The 27,106-nt window shown below is 41.4% G+C and overlaps 1 protein-coding gene across 1 annotated transcript in view; it reads left to right on the top strand.

Annotated features, from left to right (window-relative positions):
* ube4b (ubiquitination factor E4B, UFD2 homolog (S. cerevisiae)) overlaps positions 1-18,146 on the top strand; it is a 60,690-nt gene extending 42,544 nt beyond the window's left edge. Inside the window, 3 exon segments of the mRNA XM_034173271.1 lie at positions 2,606-2,780; positions 16,865-17,011; positions 17,161-18,146. Of these exon segments, the coding sequence (XP_034029162.1) occupies positions 2,606-2,780; positions 16,865-17,011; positions 17,161-17,225 (387 nt within the window). The 3' untranslated portion in view covers positions 17,226-18,146.
* Positions 18,147-27,106: the final 8,960 nt, after the last annotated feature.

Here is a 27,106-nt window from a genome sequence, read left to right as displayed (position 1 = left end):
GTAAAAAAACTTAAAAAAGTAAAAAAGCTTCAAAACTGGACCTTTAATCTAGGGGTGTTGTGGGGGGGCACATCCTTGCCCCACGCCCCCATTCCATCTGGATTCGCCCCTGCTTTGGCGTTTGAGCACAAAGAATGGATGATAATTATTTATGCAGAAAACATGACCAGATTTACAGGTAAGAAAGTTTTATTGTTTTCACATCATGTGGTCCTCAGAAAGAGTTTAGGTGCATTTGAGTGGAAAATAGTGTCAGTTGTTGACGCGTCGCGGAGGATCAGCTGTTTTTAGCAGCAGATACGGAGCGGCTCAGCTCAGAATTCTAAATAAAGGAGAAAAAAAGCACGAGTCGTAGCTGCTGCAAAAAAACGCGGATGAAAAGCTCACAGCTCGCTTAAAGTGGGCAGTTCAGTCGAACCACGACCCCCCTGCCCACGGACCAAGTTTAATGTTTGCAGGAGTAAGAAGGTCCAAGTCTTTCAGGTCCTGGTGCTGTCAGAGTCAGCTTTATTGTCAAATATGCTGTACATGCTCGACATACTGCACAGATGAAATTTCAGTCCTCTCAGACCCACGGTGCAGAGTAAGAATAAAAACTGCTATTAAGCTAAGTAAAAAAAATAAACCTTAAATACTTCTGATTTACAAAATAACAATATAAAACAGTATAAACAGTGCAGGCAGTGTAAGTATAACAGTGTGATGTCGTAGTGCAAATGGCAGTGTACTAATGTAGACAGTATGACATGGCAGATATGGCAGAGCAGGGAGGGAGTTGAGCATCCTGACTGCCTGGTGGAAGAAACTATCTTTGAGCCTGTTGGTTTTGGCCCGCAGACTCTGCAGTCTCCTCCCTGATGGCAGCAGTCTGAAAAGACTATGAGTTGGGTGGGTGGGGTCACCTGCGATCCTGGTGGCTTTGCATGTGAGGCGGGTGTGGTAGGTGTCCAGCAGAGAGGGGAGAGGGACACCAATGATCTTCCCAGCTGCTTTCACAGTGTGTTGCAGGGTCTTGCGGCAGTATACGGTGCAGGCACCGTACCACACAGTGATGCTGCTGGTCTGGATGCTCTCGATGGTACCCCTGTAGAAGGAGTACATGATGGGGGTCGGGACTCTTGCTTTCCTCAGTTTCCGCAGAAAGTAGAGTTGCTGTTGGGCTTTTTTGGCCAGATATGTGGTGTTGATGTTCCAGGACAGGTCTTGCGAGATGTGTACACCCAGGAACTTTGTGCTGCTCACCCGCTCCACTTCAGCACCATTGATGGTTAGTGGAGCATGGGCTCTCTCTCCTGAAGTCCACGACAATCTCCTTTGTCTTCTCCACATTCAGGTGGAGATTGTTGTCCATGCACCACGTGGCCAGGTGGCTCACCTCACTCCTGTAGCTTGTCTCGTTGTTGTTGATGAGACCCACCACAGTCGTGTCATCTGCGAACTTGATGAAGAGGTTGGAGCTGGATGTAGGTGTGCAATCATGGATCAGCAGAGTGAAGAGGAGGAAGAGGAACACAGGAGCCCCCCATCCTTGGGGAGCTCCTGTGTTCAGCGTGATGGTGCTGTAGGTGTTGCTGCCAACCCGAACTGCCTGTGGTCTCCCTGTCAGAAAGTCCAGCAGCCAGTTGCACAGGGAGGTGTTGAGTCCCAGCTGGACTAGTTTGAGGATGAGCTGCTGGGGGATGATTGTATTGAATGCTGAGCTGAAGTCAATGAACAGCATTCTGACATGTGAGTCCTTGGTCTCCAGGTGAGTTAGGGCTGAGTGGAAGCAGCGGAGATAGCATCGTCGGTCGAGCGATTGGACCGATATGCAAACTGGTAGGTGTCCATTGTGGGGGGAGGGCAGATTTGATGTGGTCCATGACTAGCTGCTCGAAGCACTTAATAATGATGGGAGTGAGTGCGACCTGGCGGTAGTCATTGTAGCATGAGGGAGACGACGTCTTGGGGACCGGGATGATGATGGTGGCTTTGAGGCACGTCAGGACAACAGCTTGTCTCAGCAAGATGTTGAAGATGTCTGTGAGGACATCCGTGAGCTCCTCAGCACAGTCTCTCAGGACCTGACCAGGAATATCGTCAGGACCTGCTGCTTGTCTCACTGTATGTTTATGAGACTTTGACACTAACCCATGACATAAGGTATCAGCTTGGTACCAGATCTCTTCGAAGGATCCTTGGGTACCGCTGGAATGACTGTGTCAAATGAGCGGTTATTTAGGGAGACTAAGATGAGGAGTATCACTTGCATTGTGAGGGAGCATCAAGTATGACATTTTGGACATGTGGCAAGTTTTTCTCTGTGTGCAATCAAGACTGTAGATGCCTCAGTGTTGAGAATGCTGGATAAGGCCGAGGGGAAGCCGACTCCTCACCTGGCTGTAACAAATAGACGCATAATTTCAAGAGATGGGGAAAGACTGACTGTTGGCCTGAGTGGTTGTCATTCAGTAACCCAAGGCAGTTCTGTTGTGTGTGTGTGCGCATGCGTGCGTGTGTGTGTGTGCTGAAATGTGACAGCAACACATGCTTCCAGACTTGAATCTTAAAATTGCTCTTCACTGGTAGCTGCCTAATTAATTTCTCTTTTCTTGCTGTGTTGCAGCGTTCGTACAGCCGAGAGCTTTTTGAGGAGGTGATCTCCAAGATGAAGAAAGCTGGTATAAAGTCTTCAATTGCCATTGAAAAGTTCAAGCTGCTATCAGAGAAGGTGGAAGAAATAGTCGCCAAGAATTCTCAGTCAGAAATGGACTACAGTGATGCACCTGACGAGTTCAAAGGTGTGTGTGGCTGATCACTGGATATTGTACTTTTAAGTTTATTCAGGCAGCTAGGCTGTCTCGATGAACTCCAGTTGGTGTACTTGTGGCTTCGAGTTTAGCTTTGAAGGAGTAGTTTGTCCTGGTATAAACCAAATTTTATGTTTTGTTAGCTGATGTCCACTTTCATTTTTTCATGACTTACCATATTGTTCTGAATGCAAGACAACTCATAAGAAGACAGCCCACCTCCCGCCTTATCCCCCAAGACATATTGTTTGAAAAAGCCCATTTTTAAGAAAATGCTTTTGTTTGAAAATAATACAAATTAAAGTACATCTTATAGCTAACCCCTTATTTATTTTCTTATAAACATGTACTGAAACACCACCACTTTTAGTAACACTGTAAGCTTTTCTGAATATGAACGTTTTTAAGATTAAGACTCACCATCTTCTAAACAGTACACTCTCATATTTCTTGGCTGCTTGAGAATTATTTGACTCTGCTACATTTATCACTATGCCCTCAAAGTTTGTGTCTTAGCTTCTCAATTTCTGGCTAACTTTTCCAGCACTTTCATTTCAGGATGATCACTGTGTCTCTTAACCATTCAGCACATGCAGCAGTGTAAACTAGATGAGCAGGTCACTTTAGACTTGAGAGGCACACTCGTTTCATGAATGTTAGGCACCATCTGCTGTTGCAGATGTACGAGGTCTGTCAATAAAGTATAGGTCCTTTTTATTTTTTTCAAAAACTATATGGATTTCATTCATATGTTTTTACGTCAGACATGCTTGAACCCTCGTGCGCATGCGTGAGGTTTTCCACACCTGTCGGTGACGTCATTTGCCTTTGAGCACTCCTTGTGGGAGGAGTCGTCCAGCCCCTCGTCGGAATTCCTTTGTCTGAGAAGTTGCTGAGAGACTGGCGCTTTGTTTGATCAAAATTTTTTCTAAACCTGTGAGACACATCGAAGTGGACACGGTTCGAAAAATTAAGCTGGTTTTCGGTGAAAATTTTAACAGCTGATGAGAGATTTTGAGGTGATACTGTCACTTTAAGGACTTCCCACGGAGCGAGACGTCGTGCAGCACTCCCAGGCGCTGTCGTCAGCCTGTTTCAAGCTGAAAACCTCCACATTTCAGGCTCTATTGATCCAGGACATCATGAGAGAACAGAGAAGTTTCAGAAGAAGTCAGTTTCAGCATTTTATCCGGATATTCCACTGTTAAAGGAGATTTTTTTAATGCAAGACGTGCGGACGGATTGCAGCGTCGGATTGCAGCGTCGGCTCGCAGCCGCTGCGACGCTCCACCACAGGAAAACACCTCCGTTGGAAGCCTTAAGGACAAGTTGGAACATGTCCAGCTGTTAAACAATTTCTCATATACTCACTCCACTGAAAGCCATCAAAAGCCGCCTGGATTTTACAAATGGTTATCAACACGGAGGTGTTTTTCCTGTGCCGCCGCACCGCGCCGGCTGTGTCCCGACGCGTGGACCCGTCCGCACGTCTTTCGTTAAAAAAATCTCCTTAAACAGTGGAATATCCGGATAAAATGCTGAAACCGACTTCTTCTGAAACTTCTCTGTTCTCTCACGACGTCCTGGATCAATAGAGCCTGAAATGTGGAGGTTTTCAGCTTGAAACAGGCTGACGACGGTGCCTGGGACCGCTGCGCGACGTCTCGCTCCGTGGGAAGTCCTTAAAGCGACAGTATCACCTCAAAATCTCTCATCAGCCGTTAAAATTTTCACCGAAAACCAGCTTAATTTTTCGAACGGTGTCCACTTCGATGTGTGTGTCTCACAGGTTTAGAAAAAATTTTGATCAAACAAAGCGCCAGTCTCTCAGCAACTTCTCAGACAAACGAATTCCGACGAGGGGCTGGACGACTCTTCCCACAAGGAGTGCTCACAGGCGAATGACGTCACCGACAGGCGTGGAAAAACTCGCGCATGAGGGTTCAAGCATGTCTGACGTAAAAACATATGAATGAAATCCATAGTTTTGAAAAAATAAAAAGGACCTATACTTTATTGACAGCCCTCGTATATGACCTAAAAATCTAAACCATGAACAAGACTACCTCATTGTTTTTGTTTCATTGGGGTGGGAGACTCTAATTCAGAACAGTATGGTATATTCAGACCAGATGCACTATATGCATGCTGCTTCCTTTAGAGCTGGATGCAATGTGATCGATTTTATTTATTTATTTTACATCAAATACATCATGGTTCAAAGCTTGACTGTTGCTCCCCTCACTCAAGCCAAATGCAAAAAATAAAATTCTGCAAGCTAAAAGTGCTAAACCCCCAAACAAACTGTATTTCCCACAAAGCAATTCCCATGTTTGTTTCAGTAAATCCTTTGCATTTTATTAGTGATGTCTCTTGAAAGTGAGGGCGAGACACACTGCATCTGCCTCTTCCCTGCTCGCTTGGGGCAGCTCAATTTACAGAAACACATTGTGATTTGACACAAGTTTTACTTCTTGACACAATTCGAGTTTTGCACGGAGAAATTATCTTAATGGGGTTTTAAAAAACTAACATGAATTCTCTGACATATTTCACTGCATCATACTGAAAATTCAGTTTTTAAATGAAAGTGGTCACATGCAGTTATGTGTTGCAGCATTAAAACGTATGTATGTATGTGCACGAGCTGTGACTCTCAGTAGGATAATAATGTATATCTGTTAAAAAAAGATTCTTAGCGTTATTTATTTATTGTGGTCACATGATAGACACCCAGTGATCAGTGGCTCTTTGGCCCTGTGTGGAACAGTAATTGAAATCCAGTTTGACTCTGCTCTCAATGCACACAGGCAGGATCTTCAGCATCCACTGTCACTGTGGAATTCCAGACATTTACAGGGGATTTTGCAGATTATAGAGGTCGTATTGACAGTTTAAAGCGTGGTGATCCTGTAGCCACAGACTTAATATAATCTAGAAAGGGAATGTGGCCCACATACCTCCTGTGATTAGAAATATGCCAGCCACTCCCCCACAGCCGACGGGGAGCGTGCCATGCAAGACGGGTCGGGTGTCAGATTTCTGTGGGTTAGAATCGCCAACACCAGCTTTTATTTTTGTAGCACACAAGTCGTACTGAAAAAACCCAGTGACATTTCACTGTACTGTAGGTACGCTTAGTCCGTGACTTTTAAAAAGTATCCCCCCCCCCCCCCCCCCCCCAAAAAAAAAAACAAAAAACTTCTCATGGTGTATTTCTCAAGATACATGCTTTCAGTGTGGTTATTTGTACCAGTAGATACAAAAATGTAAAATGCTTTATTTTTTTTCCTTAAAATGTGGCTTGTCCCCTCACATGTTCAGCTCAAATCAGAGGTCATCGTCTAAAACACAGTGCAGTATCTTCAAAACACAGTTCAAATTCAAAAAACTTTTATTTGTCCCAAAGGGGCAATTCAAATGCCAAGAGCAGCAATATTTCAGACAAACAACAACAACAACAAAAAAAATTATTAAAAATAAAATAATGCCACAATAAATAAATGTCAGTACAATTATAAGTACTTCAGAAGTAAAATAGTTATAAATTATTAGTGGATTGCAAACAAAATTCACTACTGCCAGGGGGAAAAAAGTGCAGTATCTTCAAAACACAGTGCAGTATCTTCAAAACGCAATGAGCAATTTCAATTAAACTTGGTGCAAAAGTCAAACCAGAGGTCATTGTTTAAAATAAATACATTAATATTGTCGCGGCTCGTCTTTAGTCTTCTCAGGATGTCGTCTTTTAGATAACGCAAACTAATTGCAAGTGATATGCTAGAAAATGACACAACACTTTAGAATAATTCAGCCTTAAGCAAGATAAAATGCACAGAGTTTTTAAGTTTATTTAAGCCTTCGACACAAAGCTTAGACAAACTGAGTCCTCTAGAGAGACTGAATATGACAACCGCGCTCGTCTATTTATTGGAGACCCGCGGGCATCGCTCCTCCTTCAACTTTTTTATTTATTTCATTCCTAAGACATGGTTTTCTATTGGAAGCGTCCTCTAGTGAACCCTAAGCAGGTGTTAGGCCATTATTTCAATGTGACAAACGCTCCCATTAAAACGTGAAGGATTTACAACTGATTTTTTTTAAAAGACCTTCAGCCACAGGTGCAGCTGGCCTGAGGCCCCCTCCGCACGTGGCCTCAGCCACACGTGCAGCTGGCCTGAGGCCCCTGCACGTGGCCTGCGGGAAAGCACCTAAAAGGCCTTGGAAAGCCCCTGACAGACTGAATGACTAATAGAGCCCTTTTTTTGGGTTGAACACCTGCTAGTTCAACCAGAGGACATACAGTTCGGATCAGGACACTTGATAGTTCATCACAGTTCAAATATGGACCTAAAAATTCTTCTACAGTCCCTCCTCTGGGACTCGAAAGAGTCCCATTACATCAACTATACTCTTGGGTTGTTTACTGACAAGACATCCTCATTTGTGCATTGCAATAAAGCAAGCAGCAACGCATCCAGCCAGGTTAGTTTGCCATTGCTGTCTGCTATGATTTTTGCTAGTTTGTTCTTTAAAATGCCATTAGCCCGTTCCACCGCCCCATTTGATTGGGGGTGATAAACACACCCAAACTTCTGTTTGATACCCAATTGTTTGAATGTTTCTTGTGTAACCTTGGCTACAAAAGCCCTACCGTTGTCAGATGAGATAGTATCTGGAATGCCAAATCTTGGAAAGACATCTCGGCACAAGAATTTGGCTACCGTTTTATGGTCTTGATTTGCAGAGGCTACTGCCTCAATCCATCGGCTGAATCTGCATATCACTACCAAAACATATCTCATTCGTTTAACTCGATTTTCAGCTCCCATGTCTATGAAATCCATCATAAGATGTCTGAATGGCCCATCAGGGACCGGAATGTGGGCTAAAGGGGCTGTGAATGATTTCCGGACATTGTACTGTGCACATACCTCACACTCATTCAACAAACGGTCCACTGTTGCTGCCATATATGGTGACCACCAGACAGCTTATAGTTTGTTCATAATTTGGACTCGCGAACAATGATCGGGTCCGTGGGCCCAAATGATTGCATGTCGTAATAAATTGGTGGGTAACACAAAATGTCCATGACTACTGCGCCACAGCTTGTCCGCTGGCCCCTGACTGCGTGTCTCAATAGCGCCTCGTTTAACCCACATTCGTTTTTCTTCTCCACTGGCCCTACTTTGAGCCACTATCAGTGCGTCAAGTGAAACCAGTGGGGCACAATCTTGGATGGTTAGCAGGGGAAACATATTTTCTCCTTGTGCTCCTTTGCGCGCTGCGTCATCTGCTAGGTTGTTACCTTGAGCTATGATGTTATTATTCTTTTGATGACCTGCACATTTAATGATGGCTACCTCAGACGGTAATTGGAGAGCTTGTAACAGTTGGGAAATTGCTTCTCCATGAGTGACAGGGGTGCCATCTGCTCTCAGGAATCCCCTTTGTTTCCAAATGTTTGCATGTACATGACATACGCCATAAGCGTAGGCTGAGTCTGTGTAGATATTAACACGTTGATCTTTAGCTATCTGGCAAGCCATAGTTAAGGCTTTGATTTCTGCCAGTTGGGCTGAACAAGGCTGATCAATTCCTTGGGACTCCAGTAATTCAAAGGTCTCGCCATCCGTGTTTAGTTTAACAATCCCCATACCCGCATGCAATCCCGCGGCATCCCGAAAGCATGAGCCATCCACGAACAGGGTTAGATCTGCATCTATGGCGTGATTATACAAATGTTCTCTGGCTCTCAAAAATTTCTCTGTCTCTGCCACACAGTTATGTGGAGTACCATCTAACGGTGTGGTCAATTTGGTGGCGGGATTCACCGTGTGACAACGTTGTATTGTTATTTCTGGGGCGGACAACACAACTTCATATCCAGTGCGTCTAGCTTGTGTTAAGACAAAACGTTGACTGGTTAGCAGGGCATGTAACTGATGCGACGTGTACAACGTTACTGCATGTCCCATGATTATGGATGATGCTTTTTGAAATGCAAAGGCAGCTGCTGCTAGACCCTGATAGCATGGTGGCAATCCTGTTTCAATGTTGTCAAGCTTTGTACTATAATAGGCCAATGGTTGTTTTCCTTCATGTGTTTCCTGCATTAGTACAGCACAAGCATAACCAGCTTTTTCAGTAACATACAAATGGAAAGGTTTCCCATAATCTGGGTTACCTATCGCGGGAGCAGATTGCATGTCTGTTTTTAGGGCCTCAAAAGCTCCCGTTGCCTGATCTGTCCAGACGAGGAGAGCTGCATTGCTTGTTTGCCCCACTGCTCTAATCATGGCACGCAAAGGTGCAGTTTTTATAGCATAATCACAAATCCACGGCCGACTGTACCCTGCCATCCCAAGGAATGAAAGCATCTGTCCCACTGTTTGGGGTTTGGGAGCCTTGATTATAGCCTCCACTTGGCTTGGGGCTATACATCGCGTGGTCCCACACAACTGTCTTCCCAAGTATTCTACTTGTTGTTTGCAGAACTGCAATTTGTCCTTACTTACTTTATGACCTCCATCTTCCAATGCATGCAATACAATTAATGAATCTTTTTCACACTGTTCTTGAGTCTCTGATGCAATAAGGAGATCATCCATATATTGCACCAATGTACTGGGTATATCAAGGTGTTGTAAATCTTCAGCCAGGACTTTGTTAAAGATGGCTGGGGACAGGTTCAGTCCCTGAGGTAGCCGTGTATACGTTAGCTGTTGTCCCAGAAATGTGAATGCAAACAAATGTTGTGAGTCTGGGTGCACAGGCACACTGAAATAGGCTGAACACAGATCGATTACTGTGTACCATTTTGCTCCAGCAGGGATGCTTGATAGTATAGTATGCGGATCAGGTACTAGAGGTGCATCCATTTCTATTATTGCATTGATAGGACGCAAATCATGTACCAGCCGATACTCTTTGGTATTGTTTTTAGGGATAGGATAGATAGGAGTATTGCATGGGCTTGCAGTTTTTATTAGAACTCCAGCTGCCATTAGTCCCTTAATTACTGGTTTTATGCCTTCAATAGCCTGAGGTTTTAATGGATACTGCCTTTGGTGAGGCAGTTTTGCTCCCGGTTTTACTTTTATTTTTACTGGTAAGGCTGTTTTTACTAGTCCTACATCCGTTTTGCTTTTGGACCACACCACTGGTGGTATTTGCTCTAACAATCTCTCTTGTTGGGCCGATAACACCATCTGTCCCTCTGGTCTAGGATTGAGCTCCACTTTTTGAGCTATAGCCTCATCATTTACTTTTAAATTAATTCGTACAAACTGCTGGTCTTTTGACAGATGTACTTGTGGACTTTCCATGTTTTGCCATTCTTCAACTTCTGAGGCTGTCTTTACCATTGGACCTAGGTCATGGGATTCGTACTTGTCAGAGACTAAAAGGGTCACATGAGGCGTGGCATTCGGCACTTGATACCATTGTTGTTCAGCTGAAGTTAGCTTGACAGAAGCTGCGGCCCCTTGGGGGCCTAAATAAATTTCTGTGGTGGTTATGTGAAACAGCCGTTGATTCATCAATGCATCCCAGCAGCATGCATAGTCAGTTTGTTCTTGTTTGGCGTCGAACATCAGGGTGACATGTAAAGGTAAACTAGGTGTACATACTGCTTCATAGTGTTGTTCTGCCCAGGGCTTCCATTTTTCCCATTCCAGTTGGAGATTTGAATTTTCTGGTTGTAACTTCAGCCAGTATACCATGGGTTGCACAGGTCGGCCCTTGTTTTCCATGTCCATAAGCACCATAATGTTGGCGAGTGCTTCGTCAGGAAAGTGTATTTGCAGTCCTTGATGGGTACACACTATCTGGGTTTGTAGCTTACATAAAATGTCTCTTCCCAGCAAATTCACAGGTGTATTTTGTGAGTATAACAGGGGTGCTTCAATTGTTTTTCCTGCAATCGTTACAGGAAGTGGGCGTGTAAAAGGTATTATTTGAGTTTTCCCAGAGAAGCCGATGGTCTTAATTACAGACCCAGAGAGGGGGAGATGAGCGCCCATTTTCCCTATGCAAGAGTATGTTGCCCCTGTATCCACCATGAAAGGGAAATCTCTGTTTTGTATATTAACGGTGACGGTTGGCTCTTCCTTAGGTATCATCGAAATAGCCAATGCCACCGTTTCCCCCTCTGTCTTCTCTAGGCCTCCCTATTGCCAATAGGCAGAGGGTCCAACCCAAGGTCGGGCCGGACAATTTCTCATTCGATGTCCAGGTTGTCCACAGCTCCAACACTCATTAGAGGGTTGATCCCCTATTGGGGGTGTTGGTCCCATAGGCGGTCCCGCTTGACTGTTCCTGGGAGCTGAGTTCTGGAATCTGCTTCCAAATGAAGGTTGGCGAGATCCTCTTCGCCACCCTCCTCTTTTACCTTGAAAGTTCCGTGACTCTCCTCTCCACTCATGACTGTAGGTGGGTCCATTTCCGGGTGTGCCAGTGCTATGGTAGTGATAGTGATGCTCCACTGGTGCTGAGACTTCTCCTGTAGGAGTGCTTCCTGCTGCTCCTTGGGGGCTCTGTGTGGCTGTTACCACAGGTGCCTGTATGGTGGCAGCAGTGTTTGCCGTAGGGCCTGTGCTTGCCGACTCAGAAGGAACAGGGGTCATCATTGGTGCCTGGGTCTTTGTTTTTTCTTTCTTGACTTTGGTTAGCTCTCCCAACTGCATCTGCACCAATTTTTTTGTCAGGGATTTTGCTGCGTCTTCTTCTTTTTGTTTTTCTTTCTTGTAGATTTCAAGATGGTGACAAATATGCTCAGAGTATAAAGCCCAATTCATTTTCGATAGTCCCACGACTCCATCTAGGGCTTTCTGAACCTCATCTGGTAGAGCCTTTTTTACAGTTATTTTAAACAGGATTTCAGTTGCTGGAGAATGGTTCCATGCATTTCCTGTTTCCTCCGCCCATCTCTTCTGGAATCGGTGCAGGAACTTCTTTGGGCACTCTTCAGGTGTCCACTCCTCATCATCCAATTTAGAGGGATCCAAGACCTCAGGGTACTTTCTTCTCAGTCCTTCCCACATGGAGTTTCTATAGCGATTAAAGGGGACTTCATCATGTTGATTAGTGCCCATCATTTGTGTTAGTCCAACCTTTCCTGCCAATTCTTCAGTGTCATGTTTTCCCATGACATGCATTAGCAAGGCTTTTATGTCACCTAAAGACAAGGTTACCCCTGCAGTGCCCTCTTCTAAGGCAGTTATCCATCTCCCAGCTCCTTGGGTGATGTCTGGCAGCCTGTTGGCCAGCCCCACCATGTCTGTCCAGCTCCATGGGGTATACACATGATGACCATTTCTAACCACCAATGGGCATATGAGGTCTTCGTCCTCCTCTTCTTCTGTGCGGGCTCCATACTGTCTTCCAGATCGAGTGCGACTGACTGGTTCCAGGCAGTCTATCCAGTTGGTTATATCCTGTTCTAAAGCCGCTATGTCTTTGGCTACACATCGTTGTCTTTGCCTGAGTCGGGCCTCTTTTGCACTCTCAATGATGATCTCACCAGAAATTTTTCGGGTGGGTGGCTGTATAATGTGATTCCCTTGATTGGGCGTCGATTGTTGTAATATTCTTCTTTCCTCGGCGTCCCTATGTCTTTGTATTCTTTCCTTCGCTAGCCGAAGCTGCTCAGCTAGTTCTTCATTATCTCTTCTGGCCAGATCCAGTGTGTCACAGAAGCTCTTGTGCCACTCTTCGGAGCCTCTATAGCCTGTGAAGGTCCAGTCGGCTGACTTATGGTGGGAGGGGACGGTTTTCAGTGGACCTCGATGTGCAGGCGGAGCCTTCAGGTCTCTCTCTTTATCCTCGTCTGCCTCCGTGTCACTGTTATTTGTGGCCCCCCCTGCTGGTCGTGGTGAGCGACCACTTACTTTCGGACTTGGAGACCTTGTATGATCCATTTGACAGACTGAGGACCTGTCTCCTTGTGGCTCTCGAGCTTTTAGTGTCAGTGTGAATTTGCCCTCCACATCCATGCCTTGGTCCTCTTCACGAGTTCCTAATACAAATTGTCCTGCTGTCTTTCCCATATCATGACGTTTATATGGGGGTGGCTCTGCTTCCCAGCTCGGTGCACTGGCTTTAGTCTCTTTGGATCTTTCCTCTGTCATTTTTTCTCTTTTCTGCTGTAGCCTCTGTGCTTCCTGCTTGAACAAGGCCAAAACTTCTTTTTCTTCAGTGCGTTTTTTGTTGTTTTTTACGTTCTTCTGCTGATCTTTAATTTCTTTTTTCTGTATTTCTACCGCAACTGCTTCACACATCACCGGATCAAATGATCCCTCCAAAGGCCATTGCCTGCCCCCATGTGACCTTTTGTGCCACTTTTTCATACATTGGTTGGCCTTAATGCGTTTTCCTGGATATTTTCTTAGTACTAAGTCTAGCGGGGTACTTTCCCGACCTTGACCTTGAGAGTTACCCATGTAACCCTGACAAACGCTATGTGAGGTGTTTCTATGGTGTTCTGGTAGTCCCTCAGGGGCTGTCCTGATCCAGACCAATAACTTGCTGGCTGTAACACCTGTTTTGTATTTTAAACCCTTAAAAGGATTGAATTTCCAACTGCTATGCCCGTCTTCTTTTTCTTTAACTAAATATGAAAATTTACCTGTTTCCCACCGAACCTTCCTTGGGACCACAGTCAGAGTCAACCTAGGAAACAGTTCTTCACCTGGATCGGTTGGTAGTGTTACTAAATGATTTAATGGTATGCTAAGTTCTTTATTAGGGTCAGCACAAAGCAGCTCCAGCCACGGGGTTAAACCCTGATGCCACAGACGTCTTATCAGCAGCTCCCAATTAATTAGAGGGAATTGTTCTTTCTTTTGCTTCAGATTGATTACCTTAGTAATCTGCCATAATTTCTGATTGATCTCTTGTTCGTCCTGCCAATGTTCTGCTCCTACCCTGTCAAAATAGGTCCTTTCCAGCCAAAAATGTGTCCTGATTCCCTGGGTTTCGATGTCTCCGTCAGTCAAGTAATGTTCTGGGAGTATTATTTCATCATCACTTAAGTCTCCCATCAATGACTGTCCCAAGCATTGATCAGTCTGTCAGCTTTTTCACTATAATCTAAGCTTTATCTCTTTTGATTTATAACCAATTTTATTTATTTAATCCTCTTACAACCCTAACACTTCCTAATGTCTTTGCTCCCGACTTTCTATTTTCCTTCTAATTTTTTTTTTTTTTAACTTTCTGCTTCTCGTCTTTTTCTGCTATGTTTGTTTATTAGTTTTCTCTCTTTGAAATAATATATTTACATAGCACTCTTCTCCTGTCTTTTTCTTCACTGTCTCTGTTTCACACTTTCCTCTCTGCCTGTCATGCACCTCCCAAGTCCTCCTGTTGGGTCTAAATACCTCCCCCTCGTACTCTTTCACATTAATCTTGTATGTCAGCCAGCCTGCAAATTCTCACAGCTTTACACAGATTACTCTCCACTCTCCCACACACCAATCTTCAAAAGCTTTATACACAAAAATTATTAAAAACAACTTTCTATATATCCCTATCTAGACTTCTGCCACTTTTCACTCCGCGGCTTTAAACAACCTTTTTATTCACTTAACACCAATGTGTTCTGTTTAAGCATGTATCTCTTCTTCACGTTAGACAGCTTCTCCGGCGCTGTCAGCAACTTCATATATTACTTTTTTACAAGCCCTCTTTGAGCGTACAATATTTCATTTACTTCTACGCCTTACCGCGCCTCGCGTGCGTATCCTGTGCTTAATATATTATTTTTCACCAGCTCCTTTCTGAGCATACAATATTTCATTTATTTCTACGCCTTACCGCGCCTCGCGTGCGTATCCTGTGCTTACTATATTATTTTCACAAGCTCCTTTCTGAGCATACAATATTTCATTTATTTCTACGCCTTACCGCGCCTCGCGTGCGTATCCTGTGCCTTTCTGCACTTTCTTCTACCTTTTTTTTTTCACTTACTGAGCTCCACGTGAGCTTAATGTGCCTTTGCACTGAAAATATTCTCTTTTTCTTTTCTTATAAAAAAAACTCATATTACTGTGTACTTAATTACTTATTCTTCTCCCACGCCCCACAAGCGTGTATCTGGTGCCTTACTGCACTATTTTCTGCTTCATTAATTCTCATGTATTCTGCACTAACTCTTCATTCATTTAATTTTTTTTATAGTTTTTCTCTTTTCTTAAAAAATGACGTCCTTTATTGAGCTCTTTTACTTACTGTCAGCTGTGCCACTTTGCACTTTTAAATCTCTTTATCACGTACGGTATTTCTACTGCGCCCCCTCAGGCGCTTATCTTGTGCTTCCTCTGCACGTATTCTCTGTTAAACTCTTTTTCTCACTTATTTCACTTCAGTCTCTGTTAAACTCTTTAAACAACCTTGTATTACCTTGTATCTATTTGTCAGTATACTCCCCTAAATTAACCCCTACAGCGCATGCTATCAGCCGGCACGTTAGTAACGAATTTCAACACCAATTATTCCCCAAGCATCCAGGTTAGTTCTTCACGCACTCTTTCCGCACCAGAGTTCATGAACATTCCTGACCTTTCACTCACACAGACATTCTTTTTCCCGGGAACACACACACCTTCTGAGCATTTTATCTACAAGGCCTGATAATTTTCAATCTTATCTTTTTTAGTCTCTTATCAATTTTCTTAGTCCAGGTTCTTTTGGGTAAGAGGCAATTAAAAATATCACCTGTCAACTTGGGCGGAAATCCCGACTCACTCCTCCAGATCGTGCAGAAGTTATAAAAGGTTTCTGCTTACCTTTTAGTCGTGATCACTGTTATTTACGGTCTGGAGGATGAGCTGGACTGCCCCAGGCTGCCGGAATGCCCCTGGACCCTCCTGAAGCTGGCTCGCCAAGTTCTGTCGCGGCTCGTCTTTAGTCTTCTCAGGATGTCGTCTTTTAGATAACACAAACTAATTGCAAGTGATATGCTAGAAAATGACACAACACTTTAGAATAATTCAGCCTTAAGCAAGATAAAATGCACAGAGTTTTTAAGTTTATTTAAGCCTTCGACACAAAGCTTAGACAAACTGAGTCCTCTAGAGAGACTGAATATGACAACCGCGCTCGTCTATTTATTGGAGACCCGCGGGCATCGCTCCTCCTTCAACTTTTTTATTTATTTCATTCCTAAGACATGGTTTTCTATTGGAAGCGTCCTCTAGTGAACCCTAAGCAGGTGTTAGGCCATTATTTCAATGTGACAAACACTCCCATTAAAACGTGAAGGATTTACAACTGATTTTTTTAAAAGACCTTCAGCCACAGGTGCAGCTGGCCTGAGGCCCCCTCCGCACGTGGCCTCAGCCACACGTGCAGCTGGCCTGAGGCCCCTGCACGTGGCCTGCGGGAAAGCACCTAAAAGGCCTTGGAAAGCCCCTGACAGACTGAATGACTAATAGAGCCCTTTTTTTGGGTTGAACACCTGCTAGTTCAACCAGAGGACATACAGTTCGGATCAGGACACTTGATAGTTCATCACAGTTCAAATATGGACCTAAAAATTCTTCTACAATATCTCAGGAAGTAAATGAGGTATTGAAACATGCTTCTTGCACAGAATTCTGCTCTTCTGGGGCTAACAAAGGTATCATAACTCTGACATCAAACTCACATGATGACTTCATTGGAAAATGATCTATTTGACAAATTTTACCTTTGTTAAAGATGCCAGAAAATGTGCGTACATGCACACACAGGCACGCCTGCACTTGCAAAGCAGTTGCGTGGGAATGCATACGTGTGTGTGCATGCATACAAGTACTCATGCAAGTGCTGAGGCTTCTCACATGCTATGCACATATGAATATAGAAAATTATCTTTGTATTCAATGGCACTAAATTGACACAACTGCTGCATTATTATAGCTGGTGGCAGTGAGTCACTGCACGTGTCTGAATGCATTATAATTATTGTTGTTAACTCTCATACTTGCTGCTGTGTGTCACACAAGGCATGAAATCAGGTCAGATAATTACTGTTAAGCGTATGTGAATCTTGTTTCGTGGTTAAAAACATGAATGTGGCTCTGTAACAGACCCGTTGATGGACACACTGATGACTGACCCCGTGATGCTGCCTTCTGGAAACATCATGGACCGATCCATCATCCTGCGCCACCTGCTCAATTCCCCCACTGATCCCTTCAATAGGCAGCCGCTCACAGAGAGCATGCTGGAGTCAGGTAACCACACTGCAGTGACAAAGCAAATGCCCATTCCTGGAAGGCTTAAAGTCCAGCAAATGCAAAACTGTACGATGTAATCAGCCTGTTGTTGAAATGCTTATTTCATTTTAATTGGCTCTGCTTACTTTCTGTTCCTCATTTTACAGTCCCAGAGCTGAAGGAGAGGATCCATGCATGGATGAGAGAGAAACAAGGTGGCAGGATTGTCTAAAAAAAAAAAAAAAAAAAGTTGCCAACATTGGGCCTGCTAACAGTCATCCTAGGATTTTTGCAAATTGTCTGATATCATATCATCACTACCCTAACAACATCATCAAATTTTGATTGGGAAGGCAAATGGAGACCTCATTTAATTTTTAACTGCATTTACCCCATTTGTCCAGAACCATTATCGTGGTCCTTAAAACATAATAAAGTTAAGACTTTTAAGTTTCTCATGAGTTTGTGTGTATATATCAAGAATTTCTACATAATGTTTGAGAGGTTAGCATTAGCATTACAGTGCTGCAACAAGACCTTTTTGCCAGCAGGTCGACCAGTGAGGTGCATTGAGACACGTCATCAGTCATCTTCTGGAGTGATTATTTTGTAATAATGTGTATGTTGGCATTTTAAGGGAGAATTGGGCCGTGCATTTTTGAGACTTTGTAGAGTCTGGTGACATTAATCCTGAGTTTTCTTTATCAAGACTGTGACAAACTTGAGTCTATAGAATGTATGATGATCTGCCAGAGCAAACAAACTGATGCGCTCTGTGCATATTTCAGATAATTCTAACTGTCAGCCTCCTTTGGAGTTAGATTTTGAGCAGCAGTTAGCGTAAACCTGTTCAGTTGTTCCTTTCTGGCCCCTTTTTTCTTTGCTGACAGACTGAATTGACATCTTGAGCGTGCATGGCCTCCAATCCAGAATCTCTGAAGCCTGAAGCTTAAGCAACATGACAGAATGTAGAGTGAGCAGTGGAAACCCCAACGTACCAGCTTCAGAACTGCTGACGTCTCAAATCGTACTGTGCCGAACGGCAACTAACTGACCTTAACTGTACAGGAAATGATTTAGTTTAACTGCACACCTGTTTGGGAAGCTAGGACTTTGAACTGAAATAAACAACGGTGCGCAGCTGTTCTTAGCACTGTTTTGTTTCCTGACACACACACACACACACACACACACACACACATATATATACATACATACATATGTGTGTATATATAAAAAATCATTTTGTAATAGTTTGGTTTATAAAGCACTTCAGGTCAAGTGCTATACATATTAATATAAATGCGCGCACACATACATAATTTTGAATTTTCCAGAGTATAAACAACCTGTGTAAAAATGCCCCTGGAAGGCAAAAACCCACATGTAGCAGGAGGTGGTAATAGTAGAATTTATTTTTTTATTTTTATTTTTTTCTCCAAATATGCTTACATATCCACTTCAGAGATTGTGCATTGTGTAATTTGGGAGATATTTCATATAGGAAGTGGGTGTCTACCATGACAAAAACCTCCCACCCCATGCAAAAAAGAAAACTGCAATATATGCTGTAATTTTAACATTTTCGAAATATTAGAATGTAATTGTTTTGACTTTGGGGAGGTGATGGTCTAGTGGTTAAGGTGTTGGGCTTGAGTCCAGAAGATGATGGGTTCAAATCCCACCTGACTGGAATTGCTCCCGGTGTGTAGTGAGCGCCTTGTATGGCAGCACCCTGACATCGGGGTGAATGTGAGGCATAATTGTAAAGCGCTTTGAGCGTCTGATACAGATGGAAAAGCGCTATATAAATGCAGTCCATTTTACTTTCATGCTTAGTTTTGATGAACCCTGCATTGAACACAACATTCAAGTTTATGATATATAATGCTTCTGAGTTGGTAGTACTTGTTTTAGAGAAGTTACAAAAGCTCCATAAGTACTGACATTATTACAGTGATCATGCAATTACACATGTAATTTCAAGTCACAGCATGGCAAGTTGCAGTAAATCAAGGGTCATGGCCAAGCCAAAAACAAGATCTCAGGCTAAAGAATTTGATAAAACTTTTGACAATGGTTTATGTTTTTGAAGAGCATTGCCTCCTCCTATGTTCTGTTATTCACACAGTGTGACTGAAATAAAACCTTTGACAATGGTTTATGTTTTTGAAGAGCATGGCCTCCTATGTTCTGTTATTCACACAGTGTGACTGAAATAAAACCTTTGACAATGGTTTGTTTTTAAAGTTTTTGAAGAGCATGGCCTCCTCCTAAATTCTGTTATTCACACAGTGTTACTGAAATAAAACCTTTGTGAAAGAATTGTGTTTATAAAGTTTTTGAAGAGCATGGACAAACTTTACATGTAGCGGAAGAGCCAGATAATTGAAAATAGACCATACTTTGTTACATTCAAGGGGTGGGGGTTATTTTCAAGATATAGGATTAATTTTGATGCCAAAATGCTGGTATTAATATTGTGAATCATTTCCCAAGTAGATGTATTGAAATTTTGACTTGTGATTTTACCACCTCCTGCTACCATATGCAAGTTAGTGGACTGTAAATCACACCTTTTCCCTGTTATCAGCCCATTAATTTGAGGTTTTTATGCAATGTACATTTTGTCTTTTTTTCTCTCATTTTTGTTTATAAGTTGCAGGACTTGCCAAACTAGTACAAAAGGGGGGGGGGATACCTATACTCAGGTAAATGCAATAATATAGTAACATAAAACCACACACCCACAACAAATTATTTTAAAATATACTAATAAGAAATAGTCATATTTTGTAAATATGTTTTATACAAAACATGCATTTATTTCACTGACATGCTATGTTCAGTTAAAATGGCTTGCAAACAAAAGTTGGGCATAGACCTTGTCAGATGAACTCAATGACAGGAATTCAGACAAGCATTAAATAATTTCATTGTATAATGATATTGACACATTGAGTTCAGCTGAATCAGCTAAAGCCTATTAAGTATTATCACAGTTCTATTGCCTGAAGAATGTATCATCATGCACACTAACAATACAACAGCAGTAAATGTGTGCAGCTTATGTAGCTTGTCTGCAAGCAAAAAAGTGACTTAGGTGACTGTAAACCCAGTACAAGTATGCTTTTGTAGGAAGTACACAGACTTAAATAAGATGGGAATGAACAAAAATAGGAAAATATTCTGTGATCAGCAGCACAAAACTCAATACACCAAAGCATTCAGGAAACAAAATCTTCATTGCTCAGTGTATTGTGTGTGCGTGCGCCTCAGAGTGTACAATGAAAAGCAAAAACTGATACCATTAAAAAATTAATTTAGCAGTGCATTTCAAGCTTGCAAACAGAATGGCGTCTTGGAAAAAAAAAGGGATTTTGAATATTGCTGTGACTTTAAAGCTACAGTGTGCTACAGGGGAGGTGATGGTCTAGTGGTTAAGGTGTTGGGCTTGAGTCCAGAAGATCAAGGGTTCAAATCCCCACCTGACTGGAAAATCACTAAGGCCCCTTGGGCAAGGCCTTTAATCCCCTATTGCTCCCGGTGTGTAGTGAGCGCCTTGTCATCGGGGTGAATGTGAGGCATAATTGTAAATCGCTTTGAGCGTCTGATGCAGATGGAAAAGCGCTATATATAAATGCAGTCCATTTACAGTGTGCAGGATTTAGGAGTGCTTTAGCATAAATGTAATATAGCATTCATAACCATTTGCTCATTAGCATACAAATAATGAATGTTTATGAGTACAATGGTGCGAATATTTCATGAGGTGAAAGATGGAACATTACACCTTTCATTGAACTAAATATTCCTTCTATTGAAAGAGTGAAAACCATTATTTGTTTATATAATGAGATCCTTGTCATTTAATATTTTATGAATTTATAAACAACAGAAAAAGGACTTACATTTTAGTGATCCACTGGTGCTCAACAGTAAGGCACAAACTTTAAATTGGGGGGGTCTGGGCATGCAATAGCAAATTTCTTATAGCACCAAAATTCCACTCTAAAAAAGAACTATTGTACGGTCAATGAAACACAATGGAAAATGGTAATCAATGGTAAATGGTAACCCACCAATCAAATGACAAGGATCCACTCAGCCGTTATATAATGTGTCGTTACCTGAAACAACAAAGTGTTTTCATCAGTTTAGAATGAGCCCTTCATATCTGCATGGGAGCAGGCTCCCTCATGGAGGTTGCTATGTTGATACAGTAACCCAAAAGGGACATTTTTTGGATTTTGCAGCATGGCCGAAAGACTGAAAAACAGAAGAGCAATCCGTCTTTGTTCCTCTACACACTGTCTATTGGTTGCTAGCGCAGGTGAATAAGTATGACAAGTCTAATTTTTGTGAAATGGAGGATCCCACATTATTTCTTATCACACATGAAATCAAGGGAACATGAATCCTCGTTGCCAAAGAAATACACGCACAAAAAAAACAACAAAGTTGTCTGTAAGGGCCAGGGTCTCAACTGTAAGTTGATTTGTCAACCCATCTTATTTTTGCCAAAAGTTAACTTCTCAAATAAACAGTTGAAACCTTGCCACACATTTAAGAAAGTTTTTGTTGCCATCTAGTGGGCAATATGGGTGTTTTAGGGTTTCTTCTGCATTTCCTACTTGAAACCCAACATTCAGTAAGAAAAGGCATAAATGTCAGAAATGCATGGATTATTATCCATGCATATTTATCAGGTTGTTTGTAATATGAAAATGCCATCCATTCTTTAATATACTGTTTCTTAAAATAGACATAATATCTAAGATTTGATTTTTTGAATGAACAAATTTTAAATTTATCTGGCATAGTAATGATGTCAAAAGACAATTTTACAAAAACATTAGGGGGTTTAAGATTTTTGCACAGTTGGTGTATATAACAAAAACAAATATTTCTAACAAAAATTATTTAATTATAATACAAGAATTGTTATACTATACTATACTTATTATGCAATTATTTAGTATAATACACTACAGTTATACAATTATTGTATTATTTTGCAATTTTTATACAAGAATTGTAATTATTTTACAAATAATTGTTTTAACTTTTGCCAGAGCTATACAATGGAGTATGAATTTTCCCTATTTGTCCACTAGGCGGCGTGCTTGGCGGTGTGTGGCAGCTGAACGGGGAGCGGTGGAAGAAATCCTGCAGCGTGGCGTCAGTCTTATTTAAAAAAAAACAGAAAAAAAAGACCCCACCCACTCCATCTGTTTCGGTTCACCATTGGCTACGTGAGCCATTAGTCACAAATGTGTCGTCGTTCATTGGACTGTCGAGCTGCCATTCAGCGTCGCGGAGGGACGTGTGTATATATCAAGAATTTCTACATAATGTTTGAGAGGTTAGCATTAGCATTACAGTGCTGCAACAAGACCTTTTTGCCAGCAGGTCGACCAGTGAGGTGCATTGAGACACGTCATCAGTCATCTTCTGGAGTGATTATTTTGTAATAATGTGTATGTTGGCATTTTAAGGGAGAATTGGGCCGTGCATTTTGAGACTTTGTAGAGTCTGGTGACATTAATCCTGAGTTTTCTTTATCAAGACTGTGACAAACTTGAGTCTATAGAATGTATGATGATCTGCCAGAGCAAACAAACTGATGCGCTCTGCATATTTCAGATAATTCTAACTGTCAGCCTCCTTTGGAGTTAGATTTTGAGCAGCAGTTAGCGTAAACCTGTTCAGTTGTTCCTTTCTGGCCCCTTTTTTCTTTGCTGACAGACTGAATTGACATCTTGAGCGTGCATGGCCTCCAATCCAGAATCTCTGAAGCCTGAAGCTTAAGCAACATGACAGAATGTAGAGTGAGCAGTGGAAACCCCAACGTACCAGCTTCAGAACTGCTGACGTCTCAAATCGTACTGTGCCGAACGGCAACTAACTGACCTTAACTGTACAGGAAATGATTTAGTTTAACTGCACACCTGTTTGGGAAGCTAGGACTTTGAACTGAAATAAACAACGGTGCGCAGCTGTTCTTAGCACTGTTTTGTTTCCTGACACACACACACACACACACACACACACACACACACACACACACACATATATATACATACATACATATGTGTGTATATATAAAAAATCATTTTGTAATAGTTTGGTTTATAAAGCACTTTCAGGTCAAGTGCTATACATATTAATATAAATGCGCGCACACATACATAATTTTGAATTTTCCAGAGTATAAACAACCTGTGTAAAAATGCCCCTGGAAGGCAAAAACCCACATGTAGCAGGAGGTGGTAATAGTAGAATTTATTTTTTTATTTTTATTTTTTTCTCCAAATATGCTTACATCCACTTCAGAGATTGTGCATTGTGTAATTTGGGAGATATTTCATATAGGAAGTGGGTGTCTACCATGACAAAAACCTCCCACCCCATGCAAAAAAGAAAACTGCAATATATGCTGTAATTTTAACATTTTCGAAATATTAGAATGTAATTGTTTTGACTTTGGGGAGGTGATGGTCTAGTGGTTAAGGTGTTGGGCTTGAGTCCAGAAGATGATGGGTTCAAATCCCCACCTGACTGGAATTGCTCCGGTGTGTAGTGAGCGCCTTGTATGGCAGCACCCTGACATCGGGGTGAATGTGAGGCATAATTGTAAAGCGCTTTGAGCGTCTGATACAGATGGAAAAAGCGCTATATAAATGCAGTCCATTTTACTTTCATGCTTAGTTTTGATGAACCCTGCATTGAACACAACATTCAAGTTTATGATATATAATGCTTCTGAGTTGGTAGTACTTGTTTTTAGAGAAGTTACAAAAGCTCCATAAGTACTGACATTATTACAGTGATCATGCAATTACACATGTAATTTCAAGTCACAGCATGGCAAGTTGCAGTAAATCAAGGGTCATGGCCAAGCCAAAAACAAGATCTCAGGCTAAAGAATTTGATAAAACTTTTGACAATGGTTTATGTTTTTGAAGAGCATGGCCTCCTCCTATGTTCTGTTATTCACACAGTGTGACTGAAATAAAACCTTTGACAATGGTTTATGTTTTGAAGAGCATGGCCCTCCTATGTTCTGTTATTCACACAGTGTGACTGAATAAAACCTTTGACAATGGTTTGTTTTTAAAGTTTTTGAAGAGCATGGCCTCCTCCTAAATTCTGTTATTCACACAGTGTTACTGAAATAAAACCTTTGTGAAAGAATTGTGTTTATAAAGTTTTTGAAGAGCATGGACAAACTTCACATGTAGCGGAAGAGCCAGATAATTGAAAATAGACCATACTTTGTTACATTCAAGGGGTGGGGGTTATTTTCAAGATATAGGATTAATTTTGATGCCAAAATGCTGGTATTAATATTGTGAATCATTTCCCAAGTAGATGTATTGAAATTTTGACTTGTGATTTTACCACCTCCTGCTACCATATGCAAGTTAGTGGACTGTAAATCACACCTTTTCCCTGTTATCAGCCCATTAATTTGAGGTTTTTATGCAATGTACATTTTGTCTTTTTTTCTCTCATTTTTGTTTATAAGTTGCAGGACTTGCCAAACTAGTACAAAAGGGGGGGGGATACCTATACTCAGGTAAATGCAATAATATAGTAACATAAAACCACACACCCACAACAAATTATTTTAAAATATACTAATAAGAAATAGTCATATTTTGTAAATATGTTTTATACAAAACATGCATTTATTTCACTGACATGCTATGTTCAGTTAAAATGGCTTGCAAACAAAAGTTGGGCATAGACCTTGTCAGATGAACTCAATGACAGGAATTCAGACAAGCATTAAATAATTTCATTGTATAATGATATTGACACATTGAGTTCAGCTGAATCAGCTAAAGCCTATTAAGTATTATCACAGTTCTATTGCCTGAAGAATGTATCATCATGCACACTAACAATACAACAGCAGTAAATGTGTGCAGCTTATGTAGCTTGTCTGCAAGCAAAAAAGTGACTTAGGTGACTGTAAACCCAGTACAAGTATGCTTTTGTAGGAAGTACACAGACTTAAATAAGATGGGAATGAACAAAAATAGGAAAATATTCTGTGATCAGCAGCACAAAACTCAATACACCAAAGCATTCAGGAAACAAAATCTTCATTGCTCAGTGTATTGTGTGTGCGTGCGCCTCAGAGTGTACAATGAAAAGCAAAAAACTGATACCATTAAAAAAATTAATTTAGCAGTGCATTTCAAGCTTGCAAACAGAATGGCGTCTTGGAAAAAAAAGGGATTTTGAATATTGCTGTGACTTTAAAGCTACAGTGTGCTACAGGGGAGGTGATGGTCTAGTGGTTAAGGTGTTGGGCTTGAGTCCAGAAGATCAAGGGTTCAAATCCCCACCTGACTGGAAAATCACTAAGGCCCCTTGGGCAAGGCCTTTAATCCCCTATTGCTCCCGGTGTGTAGTGAGCGCCTTGTCATCGGGGTGAATGTGAGGCATAATTGTAAATCGCTTTGAGCGTCTGATGCAGATGGAAAAGCGCTATATATAAATGCAGTCCATTTACAGTGTGCAGGATTTAGGAGTGCTTTAGCATAAATGTAATATAGCATTCATAACCATTTGCTCATTAGCATACAAATAATGAATGTTTATGAGTACAATGGTGCGAATATTTCATGAGGTGAAAGATGGAACATTACACCTTTCATTGAACTAAATATTCCTTCTATTGAAAGAGTGAAAACCATTATTTGTTTTATATAATGAGATCCTTGTCATTTAATATTTTATGAATTTATAAACAACAGAAAAAGGACTTACATTTTAGTGATCCACTGGTGCTCAACAGTAAGGCACAAACTTTAAATTGGGGGGGTCTGGGCATGCAATAGCAAATTTCTTATAGCACCAAAATTCCACTCTAAAAAAGAACTATTGTACGGTCAATGAAACACAATGGAAAATGGTAATCAATGGTAAATGGTAACCCACCAATCAAATGACAAGGATCCACTCAGCCGTTATATAATGTGTCGTTACCTGAAACAACAAAGTGTTTTCATCAGTTTAGAATGAGCCCTTCATATCTGCATGGGAGCAGGCTCCCTCATGGAGGTTGCTATGTTGATACAGTAACCCAAAAGGGACATTTTTTGGATTTTGCAGCATGGCCGAAAGACTGAAAAAACAGAAGAGCAATCCGTCTTTGTTCCTCTACACACTGTCTATTGGTTGCTAGCGCAGGTGAATAAGTATGACAAGTCTAATTTTTGTGAAATGGAGGATCCCACATTATTTCTTATCACACATGAAATCAAGGGAACATGAATCCTCGTCGCCAAAGAAATACACGCACAAAAAAAAACAACAAAGTTGTCTGTAAGGGCCAGGGTCTCAACTGTAAGTTGATTTGTCAACCCATCTTATTTTTGCCAAAAGTTAACTTCTCAAATAAACAGTTGAAACCTTGCCACACATTTAAGAAAGTTTTGTTGCCATCTAGTGGGCAATATGGGTGTTTTAGGGTTTCTTCTGCATTTCCTACTTGAAACCCAACATTCAGTAAGAAAAGGGCATAAATGTCAGAAATGCATGGATTATTATCCATGCATATTTATCAGGTTGTTTGTAATATGAAAATGCCATCCATTCTTTAATATACTGTTTCTTAAAATAGACATAATATCTAAGATTTGATTTTTGAATGAACAAATTTTAAATTTATCTGGCATAGTAATGATGTCAAAAGACAATTTTACAAAAACATTAGGGGGTTTAAGATTTTTGCACAGTTGTGTGTATATAACAAAAACAAATATTTCTAACAAAAATTATTTAATTATAATACAAGAATTGTTATACTATACTATACTTATTATGCAATTATTTAGTATAATACACTACAGTTATACAATTATTGTATTATTTTGCAATTTTTATACAAGAATTGTAATTATTTTACAAATAATTGTTTTAACTTTTGCCAGAGCTATACAATGGAGTATGAATTTTCCCTATTTGTCCACTAGGCGGCGTGCTTGGCGGTGTGTGGCAGCTGAACGGGGAGCGGTGGAAGAAATCCTGCAGTGTGGCGTCAGTCTTATTTAAAAAAAAACAGAAAAAAAAGACCCCACCCACTCCATCTGTTTC

This window comes from Thalassophryne amazonica, chromosome 6 (genome assembly GCF_902500255.1).
Source record: "Thalassophryne amazonica chromosome 6, fThaAma1.1, whole genome shotgun sequence".
Taxonomy (NCBI): Eukaryota; Metazoa; Chordata; class Actinopteri; order Batrachoidiformes; family Batrachoididae; genus Thalassophryne; species Thalassophryne amazonica.
The sequence above is the reverse complement of the archived record's forward strand: the minus strand, read 5'-3'. Positions and strand labels throughout refer to the sequence as shown.